Source organism: Lissotriton helveticus, chromosome 6, assembly GCF_964261635.1.
Source record: "Lissotriton helveticus chromosome 6, aLisHel1.1, whole genome shotgun sequence".
Taxonomy (NCBI): domain Eukaryota; kingdom Metazoa; phylum Chordata; class Amphibia; order Caudata; family Salamandridae; genus Lissotriton; species Lissotriton helveticus.
In genome coordinates this window covers 1,092,591,538-1,092,611,778 of record NC_136067.1, presented here as the reverse complement: position 1 = coordinate 1,092,611,778, position 20,241 = coordinate 1,092,591,538, and the positions used below count along the sequence as shown (strand labels likewise).

At 44.1% G+C, this 20,241-nt stretch overlaps 1 protein-coding gene across 4 annotated transcripts in view; it reads right to left on the bottom strand.

The window, feature by feature from the left end:
• The window catches only part of BIRC6 (baculoviral IAP repeat containing 6), a 2,208,279-nt gene that overhangs the window by 1,396,719 nt on the left and 791,319 nt on the right, over window positions 1–20,241 (bottom strand). For all 4 annotated transcript variants that reach the window (XM_078648748.1, XM_078648749.1, XM_078648751.1 and 1 more), the window contains one exon: window positions 4,108–4,322. In XM_078648748.1, coding sequence (XP_078504874.1) covers window positions 4,108–4,322 — 215 coding nt within the window. The remainder of the gene's footprint in view (window positions 1–4,107; window positions 4,323–20,241) is intronic.

The window sequence follows — 20,241 nt, the reverse complement described above, 5'->3', positions numbered from 1 at the left end:
ATGTTCACCTATTTTGGCACCAAGCAGGGCTGCCCTCTCTCCCTCCTCCTTTTTCCACACACTATAGAGCCACTAGTGATCCGGGGGGCCCATAGTGGGGGGAAATGGGAGATTCCCCCTTCAGGACAGACGTCACACAATGTCTCTCTATTTGGAAGATGTTCTATTTTACTTCAAAGATCTTGAGCTGAACAATCATGGTATCGCCCTACTCCTTGCTGAGTTCAAGACAGTATCGGGCCTTTGGGTTATCTTGAAAAATTCCTGTCTTTTCCCATTTAACCCCAGGCCCCATCAGCAGTTCAGTCTGGGAGAGAAATTAGTTGGCTGGGAGGGAATTTCCTTCTGATACCCAAGCATCCACATTTTTAATTCCAACCTGACCACAGCAGTTACCTACCTATGCACATACATCATATAATGGTGGAGCCTCCAATTATGTTTTATGAGGGTGAAAATGTTAATGATTCCTCAACTCTTATACCTCTGATAATCTTCTGATGTTCCTCCCATGTCAATCTTTCCGAGATCTGGAGGGACTCCTAAGGGACTTCATCAAGCACGGGTCTCGCTGATGCATGGCTCTGCCAAGTTCAGTCTCCTGGTCAAGCAGGGAAAGCGTGGCCCCCAAAATTTTGAATATTGTTACAATCACCCAGCTACAGTGTCTGGCCCAGCTACAGTGTCTGGCCCATAGGTTGGCCGAGTGATCCATTGACAAACATGTACCACTGGACCAAACTGCACCCTGGGGGACATCTTAGTGCTCTCAACTTCAGGAGTAGCCATTCACATGGACCTTGCCACCTTCTCTTGCTGTTGTTATATTGCCTGGCAACAGGCATACTGATTACCAAATCTGTTATTCCCTATGCCCCTGCAATGCCACTACTGGGCTTACCCAAATCTGCGGGACACTTGAGAGCTGTGTGCCACATTTCTGGCAGTGGGCTGGCAGAACGAATCTGAATGACCTTTTCAGAGATAAAGCCTAGAACTCGAGGAAGATTCTGGCCTTCAAAAGGGTACATTTCTTACCTACGGCCTGATGCCAAGCACCCTCAGACAGACCTAGTCCATAGTAGATGCAAAACAACTTATACACAAGATGATTTTCTGCATACTTTGGGCACTGGCCGTAAACACACTTGGCTCAATATAGCCCTGCTTACTCACACATAGGTCTCATTACGAACCACGCAAGACGGCTGGAAGGACACATTTGGAATGGCCCTCCATGTTAGGGAAAGGGCTAGACCTCTAGAATACCAGCAGCATGTTCGTTTTGATGCTAGACTGAAGGTCATACAGTTCTACATATTAGACCGGGCTTATCTCCTGCCCACATACATAAGCAGAATATTCCCCAGAGCCTCTGATCCCTGCACTTGAGGCACTGCTACAGCAGCTGATATTAAACACAATTTCAATTTGCCCCTCCCTACGCATAAATAGGGCTCAGGTGACAAGTCACCTCAAGATGATTACTGAGCCTCCTGAGATAGACTCCTGGGAGGTGGCTGCGCTAGGCACTTGTAAAATACCAAGAAACACAAGCTGACTTATTGTTTTCTTAATTTGGCACTATTGCATGCAGATCACTCAGACTGTGGGCAGGGGCTGAGCGAGTGGCCTTTCAGAAGAGGAGGCTAGAGGCCCATGTCGACATATGATAAAAGCTGACAAGTATAAGCTGGTGTGCCTAATGACTAATGCACCAAATCCTCATCCTTAACACCCTTCCTCCTCTCTGAGACTGCATTATCTCTCCTGTACAATAACAGCTACACCCCCACTCAAGGGGAAACCTATTATGTAACCCACTGTTTGCTCGCCCTCCTGCATAATAGGATTGGGACTTTCCTCCATTAAACTACTCTCTGGTTTCTTTCCCTTTGGTTTGTCTACAGTTCTCTCTTACAGTTTTCAATGTTTGACACCTTGCGCCATCACATTCTGAGAACTCAATCTCCACCTAACGACAATGCATGATACCTCTGAATACTCCATGCGTGACAAATGAAATTGTGGTTTCCTATTTTTTTGTCCACTAGTTATACAAAATGGCAATAAAAATGATTTGGAAAAATAAAACACCTGTGGTCGCATTCTGGCAAGAAAGCTGCTCAAGCCACCTTTTTTCCAATCCTTACAACCTCTAAGAGAAAACTGCAATGGATGCAACTGTGTTCTGGAGAGTCATGAACCTACAGAATACAACCTGGCCACCCAATTGGAAAGCAATAAAATTGGGCCTGAAACACCAGTAAGAAACAACCATACTCACATAGAATACTTAACAGTCAATGACTGCTTCAAGAACACAAGGGGAGTCACACTGGGTGAACTGACCAAGCACTATGAGCTTACAATTGTTTTTAATTCTACTGGTAATCCTCTTTTACCCTAACCCTACAAACTCATCTTCATTTGACGTAGGCTTCAGATTTGCTGTAAGAAATCAGGAAAGAATTAAAAACCCAGTGGCAGTCACATGTATATTATGCAACCATTTATTGTGTTTGTGAGCGAAAATACTGGACCAACAATAGCATTTTTGTATTCATTCACACTCATTGTTTGAGTTAATCCACCTAGATAAGCTGTTTCAGAAGGTTGGCTAGCAAACTGTAAGACATGATTAGGCTTTCGGTTTATGGCATTACTTAAGGGTAGGTATACAGCACAAATTAAGATTCCAAATTCAAATCTACAATTTCGGTGAGAGTAAAAGGACATCAAGACAACCCAGCAAGGAGAGTATGTTGTAGTTTCTGAAGGAAATGTTTGATGACAATCAGCGGTCTGCAATATTCAATAGCACATGCTTTTTTGTTGCCCTGTAAAACTAAGGTCTTTCTCTTTCAAAAGCTATTCTTTTGGCACCTGGAAGAAAAGGAAGAGAGACTTAAGCCGGGAAGGCGGTACTATTTGAAGAATGTTATTCTGCACATATCCTTCATTAAGGTAATGGATTCTGATGTAAAGTATGATGTAAAATATTACCACATGTCCAGAAACAAAGCTACCAAAGCATTAATTATCAAAGTCTTTCTTATGTATAGTTTATTTGATTTCAGGAATAATTAGAAAAAATTGAGGTTCCATTTATTTGATCTGCTTTTTATTTATAACATAAGAAGGCTTAACTTTTTGCACTACTCTCAAACATGTTAAATATTTGAATACAAATTATTTTCTGAGCAAAAAAAGGCTGCAATGTATATGTATTAGAACAGTTAAAAATGAGCTGAACGGATGTAAGCAAAAACCTATATTTAAAGGTTATGTTGGCATAATAAGGGGACTTACTCGCATGCAGAAATATTCCAATGAATTATATGATACACTCCTTTTAAAGTGTTAATACGGTTTCACAATAGTATACTGGATATAATTACCCAGAATACTGAAACATAATAATTTATCTCACTATCAGCGCACACCTTCCGTACTCATCAACCTTCTCAGGCAGGTCCATATACACAGAGGAAGGTTTGTTTCATAGGTAAACCGATTTTTACTTGGAGGTGCTTTCCATCAGCATAATGAGTGTCGAGTACATGTCAGTTTGCTGTAGAAGAAACCAGGCGAGTCCAAATTATTTATACAAAGTACATGGATGGTCCTTTTGACGGATTAGAACAGGAAAGGGGGTGGGGTGGAGAATATGGTGGAGTGGCTGTCAACACTGTGCTAGCCTTTTAGTACTTGTGGGCGATCATACTTAAATAGTGTGCAAATCATTCTGATCAAATGTCACTGCAAGTCAAATCACACTTGGTGGGCTATTGAGCAGTTATCACAAGCGGAGACCCACTAAAACACACGAAGGGGCGTTGCAGGCATTCTACGGCATTTTGCAGCAGAAGAATTATATATTACCACTGTAAAAACGATTGGTGTTTTTTTCTCGCTCATGTTCTTGTGCTAATCCTTTTGTGCTAACAGTTACATACTGTATTGCTCGGTATCAAAGGTGCAACTAAAGAAATCCTTCAACAGATCAACAGGTTGTTCTGTTCACATGCTGCAATACAATTTGGAACAAGCTTTGAGGAAAGCCAAACTAAGTGTAAAACACTGCTATTGTTGCTTTGCGAATACCTTCATGAAGCGGCAGACTGGCGGTGGTATCAGGTCATGCAGAATTAGCGAGTGAGTGCTAATATCAGTTGCAACAACAAGTCTTCTTCCATCAACTTCCTCACCAAGGCTCCAAATATCAATTGACAATGAAGCCAGGTCGCCACAAGTGGGAATCAACACATCTGTCAAAAGCACTGGTCTTCCAAAATCTAATGTTACAAATCGCCTGGCTCCTACAAGAAAGAAAAATAAGATTACAATACTGCAATACTATGAATTAAACTAAGCAACAATGTTCCATCCCAAAATTTAAGTCACATTTTGGGCATGCTGTAAATCACAACATACAACAGTACAGAGAGAGAGCGAAAGTGTGTGTACGTGTGTTTGTATATATGAATGCGTGTGTTTATATAAAAAATAACAGTTTAAATGACGTTATATGTAGGTTAGATGCTCAGATCTTAAGTTATGTTAAGAATAGTAGTTGGGTGTATGTCTATCAAAAGGTTGCTATTTCAAAATCAGGGAGATGTTAAGTTGCTGAGAAAATGGGTAGGTTGAGTAAAATGATGTAGAAAGGGGATGCTGTACTTATGCAGATATCAAGGTGCCTACCTATTTCTAGCCCCTTTAAAAATGCATTCTGCTTCAAAATATTAATATCTATACTTCAGTCTCCTTTCCAGGAAAGACATTAACTCCAGAAGCTCTTATTCCAGCAAATAGGCATTCAGGTGTGCCTCACTTAAGTCCAGAATAAAAATGTTAGCTCTCTAGTTGTTCAAAGTCTGAAGTGACCCTATAGTTGATTGCAAGGGAGTTAACAGAGACTGCTGCTGGTGTTGGGAGTACGTTTCTCTCTAGATTTCAGAGTGTTTTACTGAAATGGATGCGAAGATATCGGAGAATTCATTAAACGATTTCCTCATTTTAGCTTTCTAGAGCAATAACCATAATTTCTACGACAACAGGTAACCATTATTTGGTTAATTTCTAAAGGAAATGCTTTAAGTTTGACAGTTTTTATTCCATCAAGGTGATGTTCAAGTGTGCCACGCTTGTCATAAATACAGAATGTTAGCACTCTAGTTGATCATTAGAACACTGTGTAAAGGAACCTACAATCTCCTGAAGACTAAATGTCACCACATAGAAATTCTGGAATTAAATAGCTATCCATGAAACATTTTTTTAAAATATCACTTCTATTATGTGGCATCATCCACATGACCTCAAACCTTCACAAACATGAAGGGACAAAACTGGTATGTAAAGTCAATGGGGCAGTAAAAAATAAAAACAGCATTAGATGAAATGATCATTGATTAGCCAAATCAAATGCCTGATGTTCACAAAACTAAATGGAAATTGGAGAAGAGGTTTCGCGAGGCACTGTAAAGACTTTATGGAAATTCTTAGTTTGTAAACAATGCGTTCTGAAGGTCTTACTAGTACTGTCAATCCTTAATTTAAGACAGCAAAATGACAAAACGATGAGGGACATAGGCAGAAAAAGTACAATAAAGATAAATGGTCACAAGCATGGTAAAATAATGAGACAAAAAATAAAAATAATTGCTTGATAATCTGATGTAAATCCTTAAAGGAAGAAGACTCCTTATAAATTAAGGTGCAATGCTCATATGTGCACGCTTAAAATTTTGAAAGCAAACACTAAATATTCCCTCTGGAAGACATTCAGAATGTATCTTCAAGAGTAAGCACATGTAAAACGCTTTACATATACTAAGACAAGAAGCATTCTGCGGCAGTTTTTAAAAATCTGTTCAGAAGTAAAAAGATCACCTAAAAATAAAGGAAGCATTGACCAGCTGCAACTCTGTAAAACATTAGTTCAATATATGGCATCAGTTCAATACCCGCAGTTGTTAAAAATCTATTACTCTTAACTACACACATTTTCAAAACAGAGAGTAAATATTCTACAAAAATAACAATACTAAATCTCAGCACCACCTTAATTTCCTAAAGCTAAAGCAACTGCACATTGTAAAAAAGTAAATAAACTCTGATAAATCTTCTGGAAAACAATCAGACAATGAGTGTCGTAATGAAAGCTGGCATCCTTAACATACAAAAACTGTGACCCCTTCTTATTCAATATTATCCATATTATTCATTAAAATGGATGAAAAGATAAATGGAAACACTTTTATGTCACGTGTTTCTGGCCATTCGAAAGCGCTAAGCACAATTTTTTTCAAGAAAAATATTCCGTTTTGTAGAATAGCTATCAGTCCCTCTGCTGAAGTGCATTTCATGGGATTCACCATCTTGACACTACCAAAAGTTTTAAGAAGAGTCAGAATAAAATAATGACCTTAGCAAATAGCCAACTGTGAGATGCCAAGAGAGCGATTATCGTGTAGAGGCACAAGGAATTAGAATCTAGGAAAATTATCGCTAAATCATCTTTAACATTAATACAAATATCGAAGCTTGCAAAGAAAATTAAATTACTTACAGGCAATTTTGCGGAGGCATATCAGTCATCAAAATAGATTGTTATCTCAATACGAGTGTGAGACAGACAATCAAGATTATACTCTTTCTAGTGAATGCTATAACCACAGATTCCTTATCTTTAGAAAATCCCTAGGCGCCAGACTGAATCCTGAAGCTTTTCAACATTTTTCTGCGCACCGGTAAGTGGCATCGTGCGGCTCCATATCAACCTCACTCTGCCCCAGAAATGACAGCTGGAACTGCATATACATAACATCCATGCACAATGACATCAGTTTATTTCTTGACATTGTACGTCCCCTCAGACATGGAGCTAAAAAAGCAGTTATTTGTGCAAGCGTGCAAATCTCGGATTTGGGACCTTTATAGATGAAAAACAGGCCATTCCACAGAAAGGGTAGAAGAGAGAGTGGTGAGGAATCTATAGTAAAGAATGGCACCACTGGAAAGAAAATGACCTAAAGTAAGAACATTAATTTTCGGATGGATAGTTCTAATCGCAGATTCCTCACCTTTAGAATATATACCAAAGCAGTACCTTCCAGGGTGGTGGAGGTGATGGTGATAGGGGGTGGGGGGGTGGGGGAAATCCTATGCAATGTCTCAGCTCAAACAGTCCTGCAGGATCAAGCAAGCGGAAAACGTTGCCCAGCAGACCAGGCTGTTAAGGCTTTAATCCTTTGTGAACATATGCACTGATATCTGATACGGGTGACAAATATCTAGGACAGGTACTCCACTTGCCAGCATAGTGCTCGCAGCCATGGTTCTGATGCAATGGGCCCTCAATCTTTCTGGAGGGTGCTACATGGCCAACTCATAGCAGATCGTAATGCAGAGGACTATCCAACTGGATACGGCCTCTTCAGTACTGCCTAGCCTTTCTTAGCCCCAGATATTTGCACAAAGAGCTGATCATCCACCCAATGGTCCTTGGTGCGATCAATGTAAAAGCCAAGAGCGCTTTTGGGGTCCAAACAATGGCGTTTCTCCTCCTTTTTTAAGAGGGGAGGTGGAGCAAAGAACGTTGAAACATGATGGACTGCCCAACATGGAAGGGAGTCACAATCTTCGGTAGAAAGGCAACTCTAGTCCGTAGCACCAGTTTGTCTGGAAAGCAGGAAGCATAGGATGACAGGACTGACAGAGCTGACAGAGCTTGAAGCTCACTAATGTGACAAGCTGAAGTTATCACACTCAGAAATATCATCTTTAGGGCCAGGAGACGCAGAGGACAACTTTGCAATGGCTCAATTGGGGTGCCTATAAGAAGAGTAAGAATGAAATTAAAGTCACACTATGGCAGCACCAAAGATTTAGGAGGAAATTAGTGGATTAATCTTTTGAAAAATACTACCACAACAGGTGATTTGAACATGGACAGTTGGTCCAGTAAACGCAAAAAGGCCAAAAGGGTCCACAGATCACCTAAAACCATGGCCACTGCAAGTGTTTGCTGGGCCAAAGATGCAACAGAAGGGACATCCAACAGCTTGACCAGCAATGGGTCTGTATTTAGAGCATCATTCTAAGACAAAAACTTGTCCCAGCATCCATCAATAACAGACTCAGTAGCAGGACACATGGCTGTGAGGATGTCGTTCACTACTTCAAGAGGAAGATCAATTCAAAACCGTTGCTGTTCAGTCTCCATACATGGAGATGTAGATTGTGCAGGAGGGATGCAAGCCTCTGCCCTGCTGCTGCAACCAAATAGTCTCCAAAAACGGCAGCCTGACTGGAAGACAGATGCTCATGCCCAGAAGTTCCACGTACCATATTCTACTGACTCAGTCTGGAGCCACTAGTATGACTTGGGCCTAGTTGTTCCTGATGTTCTTCAGAACTTGGGGCAATAGAGAGCAGACGGAAGGCATACATCAGTGCTGTGCTCCAATGCAGGGAGAAAGTGACTCACATAGCCTTTTTGGGAACTCCAGCAGTGTTGACATTGTGTGTTCTATGCAGTGGTGAAGAGAAAAAGCCAGGTTTCTCCACATTGCTGTAAGATGTACTGCACCACCTCAGAGTGTAACTGCCATGCATGATCCGCTAGGAGTCACTGCATGAGTTTGGCTGCCCTATTAACCAACTCATACCATTAAGCCCGACTTGCAACTCAAGTCAAAAAATAATGTAACTTTTTGCATTGTGCAGCTTTTACAAGCTACCACCTTGTTGCTTTTAACAATTTTGTGTCTCCTCGCGCAGACAGGGAGTCTGTTCCACAAGACAGCTTTCTGCCCTCCTGTAGAGACATGCCAACAATTCTCAGGAAGGAGTACAATGGGGAGTTGCAGGCTTGGGAGGTGCTTCATCCCTCCTGCAGGAAGCCACTTGGGTGTTAGCCCCAAATGGCAGGCTTCAAAGGACAAGCCGCCTTTGAAGATCAGATGTGTAACACTAGGGGGTTAGGCGGACTCAATGTTTAGGCAGACAAGTGGGATAGGGAACAGAGACAGGAAACCAGTTGCCAATCAGTTTTCCCTAGGGGTGTGTAGCCCTGGGGCAGCCACACCCCAGGGGTGGGCTAGTGAGGCCTGGACACAGAGAGGGGTCTTGCCATCTTGGAAGTGAGCCAAATGGTGCATCCTGCGAGAGCCAGATGCTACACTCCACAGGCAGTAGTCAACAGTTGGGAGGGATCCTGGCAGCCCATTGGCTACCAACCACATCCTGCTCTGATGGCATTTTCCATGCATAAAGGAGAAACCCCTAGCACCCAGAAGACTGCCCTCCTAGACCAAGGGACGAGCAAAGAGAGGCTGCACCGAAGAAGACTACACCTACTGGCTAGTAAAGGAAGGGAATATGCCTGTCATGTCCTGTCTACAGAGCCCAGAAAAGCCAAGAGACTCTAAGGATTTGCAGCACAGGGGCACAACAGCTGTAGAAGCCTGTTGGAGCAAGTTGGTAGCCCAAAGTCTTCAAGCCACTACCATCGCCGCCAGACAGCATCAAGGGCCAAGATCAGACATGCAGAGTTGACTCAAGTTCACTAAGCCCAGGAGTTCTGCCAGAGAGCTAATGGGATTCTCAGGAGATGAGTTATCACCCCAGGAAGGACAGGCAGGTGACCGCAACACCAGGCGACTGGTAGTCCAGTGGCGACTGAACTTCAGACAGACCAGAAAATACTTTGTGGGGTGAATACCCTGCAACTAGGACCCACTCACCATCTTCATGGTAGGAGCAATCTTCACAGGAAGACCACGTCAATCGCGCTGCATCTACAGCATCTTAGGAGCATATTGCATCAATACCACTCCATAGGAATGGATTGCCACAAGAATAAAGTGCCTGGAACTGCTTGAAGACTGCTTCTTCTGTGAAGGTAACTGTTCTAAGGACCTTCTGGTGACCTGACTAGCTCTGTGCAGAGTTGGTCGCTCCAAGTACTACCTCTACACAACTGCATCGACAATTACCCATGTTTTCCTTTAAAACGTTTCTAAGTATCAAATTTGTAGATTTTGCCAAGTCTTGTTCACAGTTGTGTGAAAATGGTGTGATTCATATATTTATAAAAGGCGCTTCGTTTGGCTGGGGCTCGAACTGTGGACCAGAGACCAGGGCTGTGAGAAGACTACCAGGACTGCGAGCGCCAGGTGAGGGACAGGGACTCCATTGCCCAGGAGCCCCTGCGCTGTCATCACCTGCACCTGGACGCTCTCCCTGTCTGCCCCGCCCCCGAGCACCGAGTAAAAGGTGCCTGCCTCCCCCTGCAATCGTTGGGAGACGCCTCACCGTTTGATTGTAGGAGTGCCGTCTGTTTGCTGCTTTTTGCCTCTGCTCCTGACTTCTTTAGCCAACGAGGAACCTTGCGGAACCCGCTGCGCGGGTCCCGCATCGCCCGCCTGTCTAGGCGCTTCGTTTTGCTGGGGCTCGAACTGTGGACCAGAGACCAGAGCTGTGAGAAGACTACCAGGGCTGCGAGCGCCAGGTGAGGGACAGGGACTCCATTGCCCAGGAGCCCCTGCGCTGTCATCACCTGCACCTGGAAGCTCTCCCTGTCTGCCCCGCCCCCGAACACCTCCCTCCTATAATTGGAGTAGCTTTTTCCGCTGCGCGGGAGCGCGCGGGAGCGTCCCGGGAGAAGCCCGGGACAAGGGCGGGACAGTCTGCGACAGTCCGCGACTGGCAGAGACTGGACTGGGCCAGGAACACTGTCCTTTCATCTTTGTGAGTGATTGTAATTTTTTGTGATAAGCATGAAGTATCATAGCTCTTATTAACGATTATAAGGGGAGGTCAAAAAGTTTTTGTAAGTAGTGACTTCTGGTAAACAGGCTTGACATCTAATTTGGGTCATTGTGATTGTGGAGTGTTCTTATAGGTATGTCTAAACAAAAACAATGTACTGCCCCTTCAAACACCATGGACAACTATTTAGTCCAAGTGGTCACCAAGATAAATAATGATAGAAGGTCTTCCTTGGGCCTGAGTCTAACACCTACCAAAATCCCAATTGATTCCCCCCGAGTTAATTTACAGGATCTAGACAACTCCAGTGAAGCAGGGGTCTTTTCCCAGATTAGTACTGATAGCCCCGCTCCTAATGCATCGTTACCTCCTATATTGAGTAAACCCCGAGATAATCTACAGGAAGTAGAAGATTCCAGTGAGGTAGGGGTGCTTCCCCAGATTAGCACTGATAGCCCCGTGTATAATGTTTAGTCACCTGTTATATTGAGTAAAATAAACGAGGCTGACGATGATGTCACAGATTTGGACTTAGAAATCGTGGAGGATAGCTCCCCCAAATCTGTGCCTGTTCCTGCGCCTAGGGTGACTAGAGGGACCACAAAGGGACAACCTAGGCGTGCTGGATTACGCTCTAGTAGAAAGAGACCAGCGACTCCACCTAGGAAAAATAATACAGAGGATGTAGGGGCTGAGGACGAGGGCAGTATGTTATGGGATGAGGCCAACATCAAGAAACTCATGGGAATGTTTGACCAAAAAATGAGGGGTATAATTAAGCCATTGCTATCTAAGATTGACCAACTAACTGATAAAGTTCACAAACTTGAGGGCCTCCTGTTGAACACAAATGAAAATATGGGAGAAATACCTAACCAGGTGGTGGATAAAATTGAGAAAATTAAACATAGGGAAGGTGGAACTGGAGAAGGGGGGGGAGTCGGTGGTTCCGACTCACCCACCTATCCCCACCCCATGCTTAACAGTAAACTCCCATCGCACATCAGATCCGCTAACAACTAACGGGTCTGGGGAAGATCCTTCTTCGGAACCAGGTCCAGTGGAGTTAATTGTAGAAGCATCCCCACTGATCCTGGTTCTAGCTAATGTACCAACCCTGAAACCTGGCCAGACCGAGTCTTCCCAATCACTCTTAAGTAAAGCTTTACACTGGCTAACCAATAATATGCACATCACCCATTGGGGTAAACATAAACTCTCAGAGGAACTATTAACTGCCAGAAGAGTGAAATGGATAGGCAGTAGCCTTAAAAGATTTGAAGGTGATTGTGTGGTACTTAATTTTAGGGGGCCAGAAGTATTGCCTGATATCCTACCTAATCTTTTGCCCCCTCAACGTAGAACAGCAGAAATCATCCCTCTCACACTCGATTTCTTTTACAGCAGAAGAGGCATTATTGCTAAATCAAGTGTCTTGAGAACAAAATGGACTACAGTGGCTAATAGAAGGGGTGGGGGTGTGGGTGGGGGTGTCCAAAGCTGCGACTGGGGTGTTAACTTAGAAAATAGATTTGCAGCTTTATCTAACCTAAACGATTGCGATTGACTCGTATATCAAACTCCGACCCAGACAGCCAACCACAAGGAAGCTCCCAATAGTAAAAACAGGGAGGGGGGCCCGACACTTTGGAATGGTATAGTAGTTTAGTCCGGTGCAATGGCAGTGATCTAGTACCCGAGACTCACCTACATGATCCCCTTGGCATCTCTCCAAAATCTCTAGCAGTAGAAACCACACGGCTGAATATAAATATAAGCAACCCCCCAAGATTAGATCAGCCAGGGCTCGCCATATCTAATCCATCATTGACCTTTATTTCTTGGAATCTTGCTGGGATAGCGAATATCGCCGACACAGTCAGGAAAGCAAGGGATACTTATAGACGCACACAAAAGCAGGCGAAGAGGTTATGGGACGAGGAACTATGGGGTGAGCTTAAAACTGCATGTGCGGCTAAAGATTCAAAGTTATTCTGGTCCATAGTGAAGTGAGATCGGGGAGGGTTGGCTGCCCCCCCTCAAAACCATGTTGCTATTAATAACTGGATAGAATTCTTCGAACCTCAATATGCTCGAAATCAGTCGCAGGCTTGTGCTACTTTGCCACCGGCTGTTTTTTACAAGTATAATGTGTTTAATGAAAATGATGACTGTGTAACGAGGGGAAGAGCGCCAGGTATGGACGGAATACCAGCAGACGTCTACCTAAGTGATCGGAATACATGGTGTACATACTTTGCTTGGCTTGCAAATGCAGTGGCGATGGGTGGTGAAGTACCTTTGTCCTGGAAAGGAGCGGAAATCATCACAGTTTTTAAAAAAGGTGACAAATCCTTCCCCAGCAATTATAGACCCATTAGTCTCATAGATTCAGCCCAGAAACTAATTAATGATCAAATTTCGATCAGTTGAGTTGTCTTAATAAAACCAAACAAATATAATGCTTTGGTATAAAATGTGCCTAATCTCTTAAGTAAACACGTAACATGAATAAAGGTGAGATTGTTTGTAAAACCAAATACCGGATCGAAAATCTGTCTCAAAATTTAATTTCTGGATGGAGTGGGTTTGAGGGGTGGGAGGGGACACTGAATTTATCAAAATTATGCTGATCTAGTTAACAAACCATTTATTACTAAGGATGAGGATTAGGATGCCGGTTTCTTTCAAAAAGATACATTCTCCTATGTCTTATAATTAATTTAATTATAAAAAATTGCAGTGGAAAAGAGCAGGTTACCCAAAACAAAGACTAGCTCAATCTTCCAAACAGGTTTCTTAGCAAAACAAGATTATATATTGGCTACTCCAAAGCGCCAATGAAATAATTTCCCAATTTTTTCCAGCTATGGCTCGAAGCAGTGCGAGTAAAAGAAAATGATACTTGCCTTCAGTAACAATCCTTGTGGTGGATACTTTATCGACCTGCAGATTTCTCACTTTTTAAATATCCCAGGGGACTGAAATGGATCTGCTAACTTTCAATAGCTCTACCACGCTGGTAGGGGGTACTGGCTCCAAGTTGGTACAAGAAACAAAGTCACTGTGATGACACTGGAGCCATAAAGCACCCACTCTGGCATCCTAACGTCAGTTTCCTAACCATTTCTCCATGCCCCATGAGGCAAACAGGATGAGAGCAACATCAATATGCGAAAGCATAGTGTAGGGGGATGCCAATGTCGCCACCCACAAGTACTCCCCTGGCGGAATATGAAGATTTTCATCCATGGTTAGTGGACATGTATACCCTCTAGAGGTTCCTTATGCACAAAGGTATAGCATATTTTGATGTACAAGATGCAAGGCCTTCTGTACTGCATTTCCCTTCCAGATACCCATGCACTGTAAGAAGAGGTGGACGTCAGTCCTAATCGCCTTGGTATGGTCTATGCAATAGCTGACTGCCATCTTAGAATCAAGTGATGAAACCTCTCCTCCTTCTTAGCAGGATGTGGTGGATGATAAAAAGGAGGAAGGGTGATAGAGTGACCCAGAGGGGAAAGGATAAACACCTTTGGCAGGTAAGCAGCTCCAATTCTAAGGTCCAACTTCCTGGAGAAAAAAAATTCAATTTAGAGCATGAGCTCAGTGCTTGCATCTCAAGAACAGCCGTGCAGGGGTAATTGCTAGCAGGAAAATCGTTTTTATGGTCAACAACCTCAACTGAAAGAGTTTAAAGGTGGAATTCATTTAAAAAATGTCTACATCCTATGTGCCACAAAGGAGGAGAACAACATCAATATAAGAATGTACAGCACAAAATTTTAACTTGGAACCTTTTTAATAACTGTAGACTGATTATCTTTCAAAACAGGGAGGTGAGAGGAATCAGTGAGGAGTTTCAGGCAGATAGAGTGTCCATCAGAAAGACAGTTATCGAAGGTGAGTAACTTACTTTCAATGTAAACTTCTACCTTCAGATTCCTCACCTTTCTAATAGATTTGCAAGCAGTACCCAACCAGGTGGCGAGTCTTTAGGAATGGTCATATACAAAATTCTGGTGTACTGAGAGCGCAAAATGCCATCTCGCCTCACTGCAGAGTCCAAGCAATAGTGAAGGTGTGGGAGGATACTTCTATCACCGCCCACAGGAACTACCCTTGCCAAGGCCGAAAATTCTACTCTCGTGTAGTGTGCTTGTATATCATCAATTAGTTCTTTATGTGGTGGGGATCATTTTGATGCACACAATGCAAGGTATTCTGGACCGCATTGCCTTTCCCAATACCCATGTACTCTATGAAGATCTAGTAGTCCGACCTAACCTACTTGGTACGGTCTACGTAACAGCTAAACACCCCCTTTTAAGATCCAGCCTATACAACCTCTACTCCTGATTAGCAGGATGTGGTGTGTGATAAAACCAAGGAAAAGTGATGGACTGACACAGAAGAAGAAAAGTTCAACACCTTTGGAAGGTAAGCAGCTCCAATACTAAGGACCAAATTGTTGGAGAAAAATATTTAACAAGGAATAGAAGCTCAGTGCTTGCATCTCAAAGATAATCTTGTAGAGGTAATTGCTAGCAGAAATAAATCACTCAATCCCTTTAGAAAGTTTATGGACAATAGGTAGTTTAAGCACAAATATTGGTCTGAAAGGCACAGAAATGCAGACAAAGCCACTAGGTATCTCTTCATAGTACCCACCTCATAACCTCACTAAGTCAAAGGTAGTGCCAAAAGAAGGACCTCCGCCACAAGCGCTCTCTAGGGATCCATGTTATCAGTGCCAAGGTTGGGGGCAGTTCCTGCCCCTCTAACTGGGAGAGAAGGTCTACCCTGAGCTGGGGACACAGGGAGAAAGTGCAGAAGGTCTGCATACCACACCCATCTGGGCCAATGCAGAGCGATGAAGGTGACTTGGGCTTGATGAATCTTCCTCAGGACCCTAGGAATCAATAGAATGGGAGGGAATGTTTAGTGTATTGAAGTAGAAAGTTCCACCTCAAATGAAAAGCATCCCCCTCAAGGCTTCCAGCAAGGATACTGGAGGCCCGGAGGTGTAGGCAAATCGTGATAGCCAAGATTGGCAAAAAGATCCTCCCGAGGTGTGCCTCAGAAAAAAAGATAAACCAAAGGTGATGATGGACGGAGCGTTAACCATACAAACACTCACCCCCAATCAACTGATCTGGGTTTAATCCATCACCGTTCTTTAGCTCACTCCGCCACCCCAGTTCAGACATGTCCATATGCAAATCAGTCTGACCCTGTGCCTCATGGGAACAGTTCAGCCTGAACTGCCAAGCCATGTCTTCCCTGGACCGGAATCAAGCTTCCCAGGACCGGTTTCCGGCATTACAGCCGTCTTCAGCCGGGCTTGCTTGACTCCAGTGGCAAAGTGAGCAAGGGACTCATGTCTGAGCATACCCTGCCAACTTAGGGCGAACAAAGAAAAACCAAAGGTGATGATGGACGGAGCGTTGACAATACAAACACTCACCCCCAGTCAACTGATCTGGGTTTAATCCATCACCGTTCTTTAGCTCACTCCGACACCCCAGTTCAGACATGGCCATATGCAAATCAGTCTGACCCTGTGCCTCATGGGAGCAGTCCAGCCTGAACTGCCAAGCCATGTCTTCCCTGGACCGGAATCAAGCTTCCCAGGACCCGTTTCTGGCATTACAGCAGTCTTCAGCCGGGCTTGCTTGACTCCAGTGGCAAAGTGAGCAAGGGACTCACGTCTGAGCATACCCTGCCAACTTAGGGCGAACAAAGAAAAACCAAAGGTGATGATGGACGGAGCGTTGAAAAAAAGATGTTCTGCACCACCTCCAGGTTAAGGTGTCACTGGTCATCTGTAGACCCTGACATTCAAGAACCCGGCCAGAAGGCTAGTGAACATCCAAATCCCATACTGGCATGCCCAAGCCCAGTGTCTCAGTGCTTCCCAACAGAGATGAGACACCACCGCTTCTAGTTTGTTGACATACAACATTGTAGTTATTTGTCAAGATCTGGATAGACTGACTGAAGGTAAGAGAGAAAGACTGAGTGCCAGCTGAATCTCCTTCCGTTAGTGCAGGTTGTTAAGAACCTGAGGCTCTGATATTCAGTTCTACTGGGCGTGCGTCCCCCCCCAGAGTAAAGGCATCATCATAACCGTGATCAGAGCTGGTAAAGTGTACAAGGATATCCCTTGTAACAGGATCTCCTCCACTGACTAAGTCAGGTCCGCTGCAGCAATCGACAGACCACGATAATATCTGAAATAGCCCCCTCCTGGTATAACCAGTGTATGCACAGACACCACTAGAGAGTCCTCAATGTGCAGGCAGGATGCAGGAAGCTTATAGACCACCAGGCATTGGATCATCAAGACAAATTTTAGCTTTTTCCCAAAACATCTGAATCATGACCTAACTGTCCTCGACCTTCTCAGGAGGAGGGAAAACTAGAAGGGAAGTTGCTCTAGCGAGATTTGAGCATGTTTATGGAAAAGCCTCTACCAAACAGCAGCAATGCTGTTGATTGAAAGTGGCTCAACACCATCTGCAGTAGACGGCTTTGAGAAGCTAAATGCTCAATTACAGGAAAATCAGGATTTCTGACCTGCTGACATGGGCTGCTAGCACCACCATCACCTTAGTCAAGATTCAAAGTTCTAATGTCAATCCAAACAGGAGGACAGGAATGTGAACTAGTGGGGAGTGAAACCTACTGCAAACTGCAGATATTTTCTGTGAGACGTCAGGACCGGTATGGGGAGATTCGTGTCAAAATACACTATCTAGTTTATCACTTCCATTTAAAAAAACTTCAGCCACTAACAGCATCCTGAACTTTTCCTTTTAGAGCAAGAGGTTCTACATCCTGAGGTCCTGGATCAGGTGAAGTCTATGCTGGGATCCAGGAGATACGGAAATTAAAAACTCCTAACAGTTTCCTGGTCTGGAACGAATTCCACTGCTCCTTTTAGTAGCAAGGCAACCACTTACTGCTGCAGTATGCAAAGATGATCTTTTGTCTGAATGGACTGCTGAGAAGGGATTTGGTGAAGGGCCTGCTAGGGTAGAATCAACAATGTTTCTTCAATCGGAAGGATCCACTGGTTTGAAGCTATAGTCTTTTCCTGCAGAAAGGACAAAGCCTACTGTCCCACTGGGCCCACATGCTCCAACAAGGGCTGCTTTCCCTATGGTACAGGGCAACAGCAGGAGAAAGAGGAGGCTATCTGTTGGGTGCTGCGACCCTTGCATTTGCTTCTACTTCCGTAATGTGAGTAAGGAGTTGTGCGATTGCTGGTGAGGCTGAGTTTGTTTCTTTTGAAGTCCTCATGAAATGCCAGAAAACAATTCTATATTGGCAGCAGTCCTTCAGTGGCATCTGCATGCCGAGTAAACAAGCTGTAGCTCTCCTAGTCATAAAGCATTCTAAATAGTCTTCTTTATCCACAAAAAAGTTTGGTACTGTTGTAATGGAAGCTGCATTAATGTCGCCTAAATATAGTTAGAAACTCCTGATGATCTGTCATGCATGGAGACGCAGGGACACTAAGGACCCCATTGCCCAGGCGACTGAAGCAGCAGTGTCAAGTCCAGCCTTTATAACATGTCCAAATGCATCTTTTCAGTCTTTTACCACCCCCAAAAACTGTTCTTTGAGGCGGTCAGGCAAGAGGGAGAGCACCATACGAGTCCTGTCCCATAAGGCATGGGTGTACCTCCCCAGGAGATGAGAGGCAATTAATGGCTAGTCTATGGTTAACATCTTTTTTCTCAACCACCTCAAGTTTTTTTTAAATCTCTTTCCTCTGGCTAGGGTGGAAAAGCTCTAGTAATTTGATTAGAGCAGCATGAAGCATAGACTACAGGTCCTCACGGGTCAGATGGAGTGAAAGGAACAGGGATGGTTTCAGGTCTTCCGGAGCTGACCGGTACTCTGTGTCTCACCAATAATGTGTTTACACCACTGAAACACAAGACGGTTTTAATCAGGCAATCAATACCGAGCATCAGCTCAGAAGAATGCACTACTATCTAGCACACCTCTGTCAAGATGTTGGATTTGATCAACAGTGTTTTTAACAGTAATTCCAGGGTCTTAGCTACCTCGAGGGGTAACTGAAGTCACAACAGGAGGAGGCGGTCTATAAGGAAACATCAAGCCTATCTCTGGAGATATATCATAACAGAGAGCACGTACACCTGTGTCCAAAGGCAGTGAAGATAGCAAGTGTGCCATTTGACTACTGCAGTCATTGTTGAGTGGCATGCTTTCAGGCATGTCCAAAGGAAATTAATCAGACCGAAGAAGTTACGACTAGTATTCCAGTATCTCTCATGAGACCCTTGGCTTTAACCTGTTCTTCACATAGTTGCTCCACCTTCAACAAACGTCATGCTACCCACCTAGAGCGGTTTACTCTTTTCTGGGTAGATTATTTCATGGGTTGTTGAAATGGTTAGAAAAAAAGGTGGTGCATACACCTCTTACTTAGGTATAGGTTACCTATATATATTCTAAATCACTGCACATATAAACCTATCAGTCACCCCTATGGCAGGCCTTATCAATCTTGAAGGCAGGGTGTTGGGTTTTGTGTGAGAGGGTGCCCCTGCATGAGCAGAGCCCCTCTGCAGCTTTCGGAGTCTATTCCCCGGGGTTGTCTGTGATGCAGCCAAACCATATATACTTAAGTGCATTATAACCTCACGGTAATTGCTAACATTAAATGGGTTGCTTAGAAAAATGTCCTGTTTAGTGTCAAACACCTTAGAATAATACCTCCACACCAGTAACTGGTGTGGGAGGTATGATTCCTCTCTTGTAGAACCACTACTGTGGGTCACCGGTCTACCTAGTAACCAGCTTTCTCGACCTGGTCATCACAAAATGGATGCTGCCAGCCACAGACGCGCGTCTGCCCTCCTGCTGCTGAGCTGCGCTCGAGCAGGGGGAAGGCTTGACAATAGGTTTCCTGTCACAGGTAGGTGTGACCACCTCCCAGACATGCTTTAGTGTATTGGGGCTGGGTGGGTGCACTCTGAGAGTGCCTGAAAGTCTGCACTTGGGGCACATTTGGTGTCCCTGTGCATAGTCCAGCTCAAACCGGTTGCAGGAGCCATTTGCTCCTGCTCTGGCGCAAAACTGGATAAAGGACATGGGTGAAACCACCCCTCTGTCCTGACCCTCCCACAGGTGGGTCCCCAAAGTTTGTCCAACCCCTTCCTTGGTTATAAAGTAGGAACCCTGACTACAGGACTTTAGATTTTACCTGCACTGAACTCTGCAAGCAGAAACCAAGTACTTTGACGATCTACACTACGCTGGATGACAGAAGAATCTCCCTTGGAGTAAAGGAGTTACTCCCCTGCTGAAGCAGGCACCTTAATGCTTCTGACCGGTTTGCATCTCCCGAGCTCCTGAGGACTCTGAAGATTTCTGCAACACAGGAGGTGGGTTCCTGAGCGTCTCTGAGGTCAATCT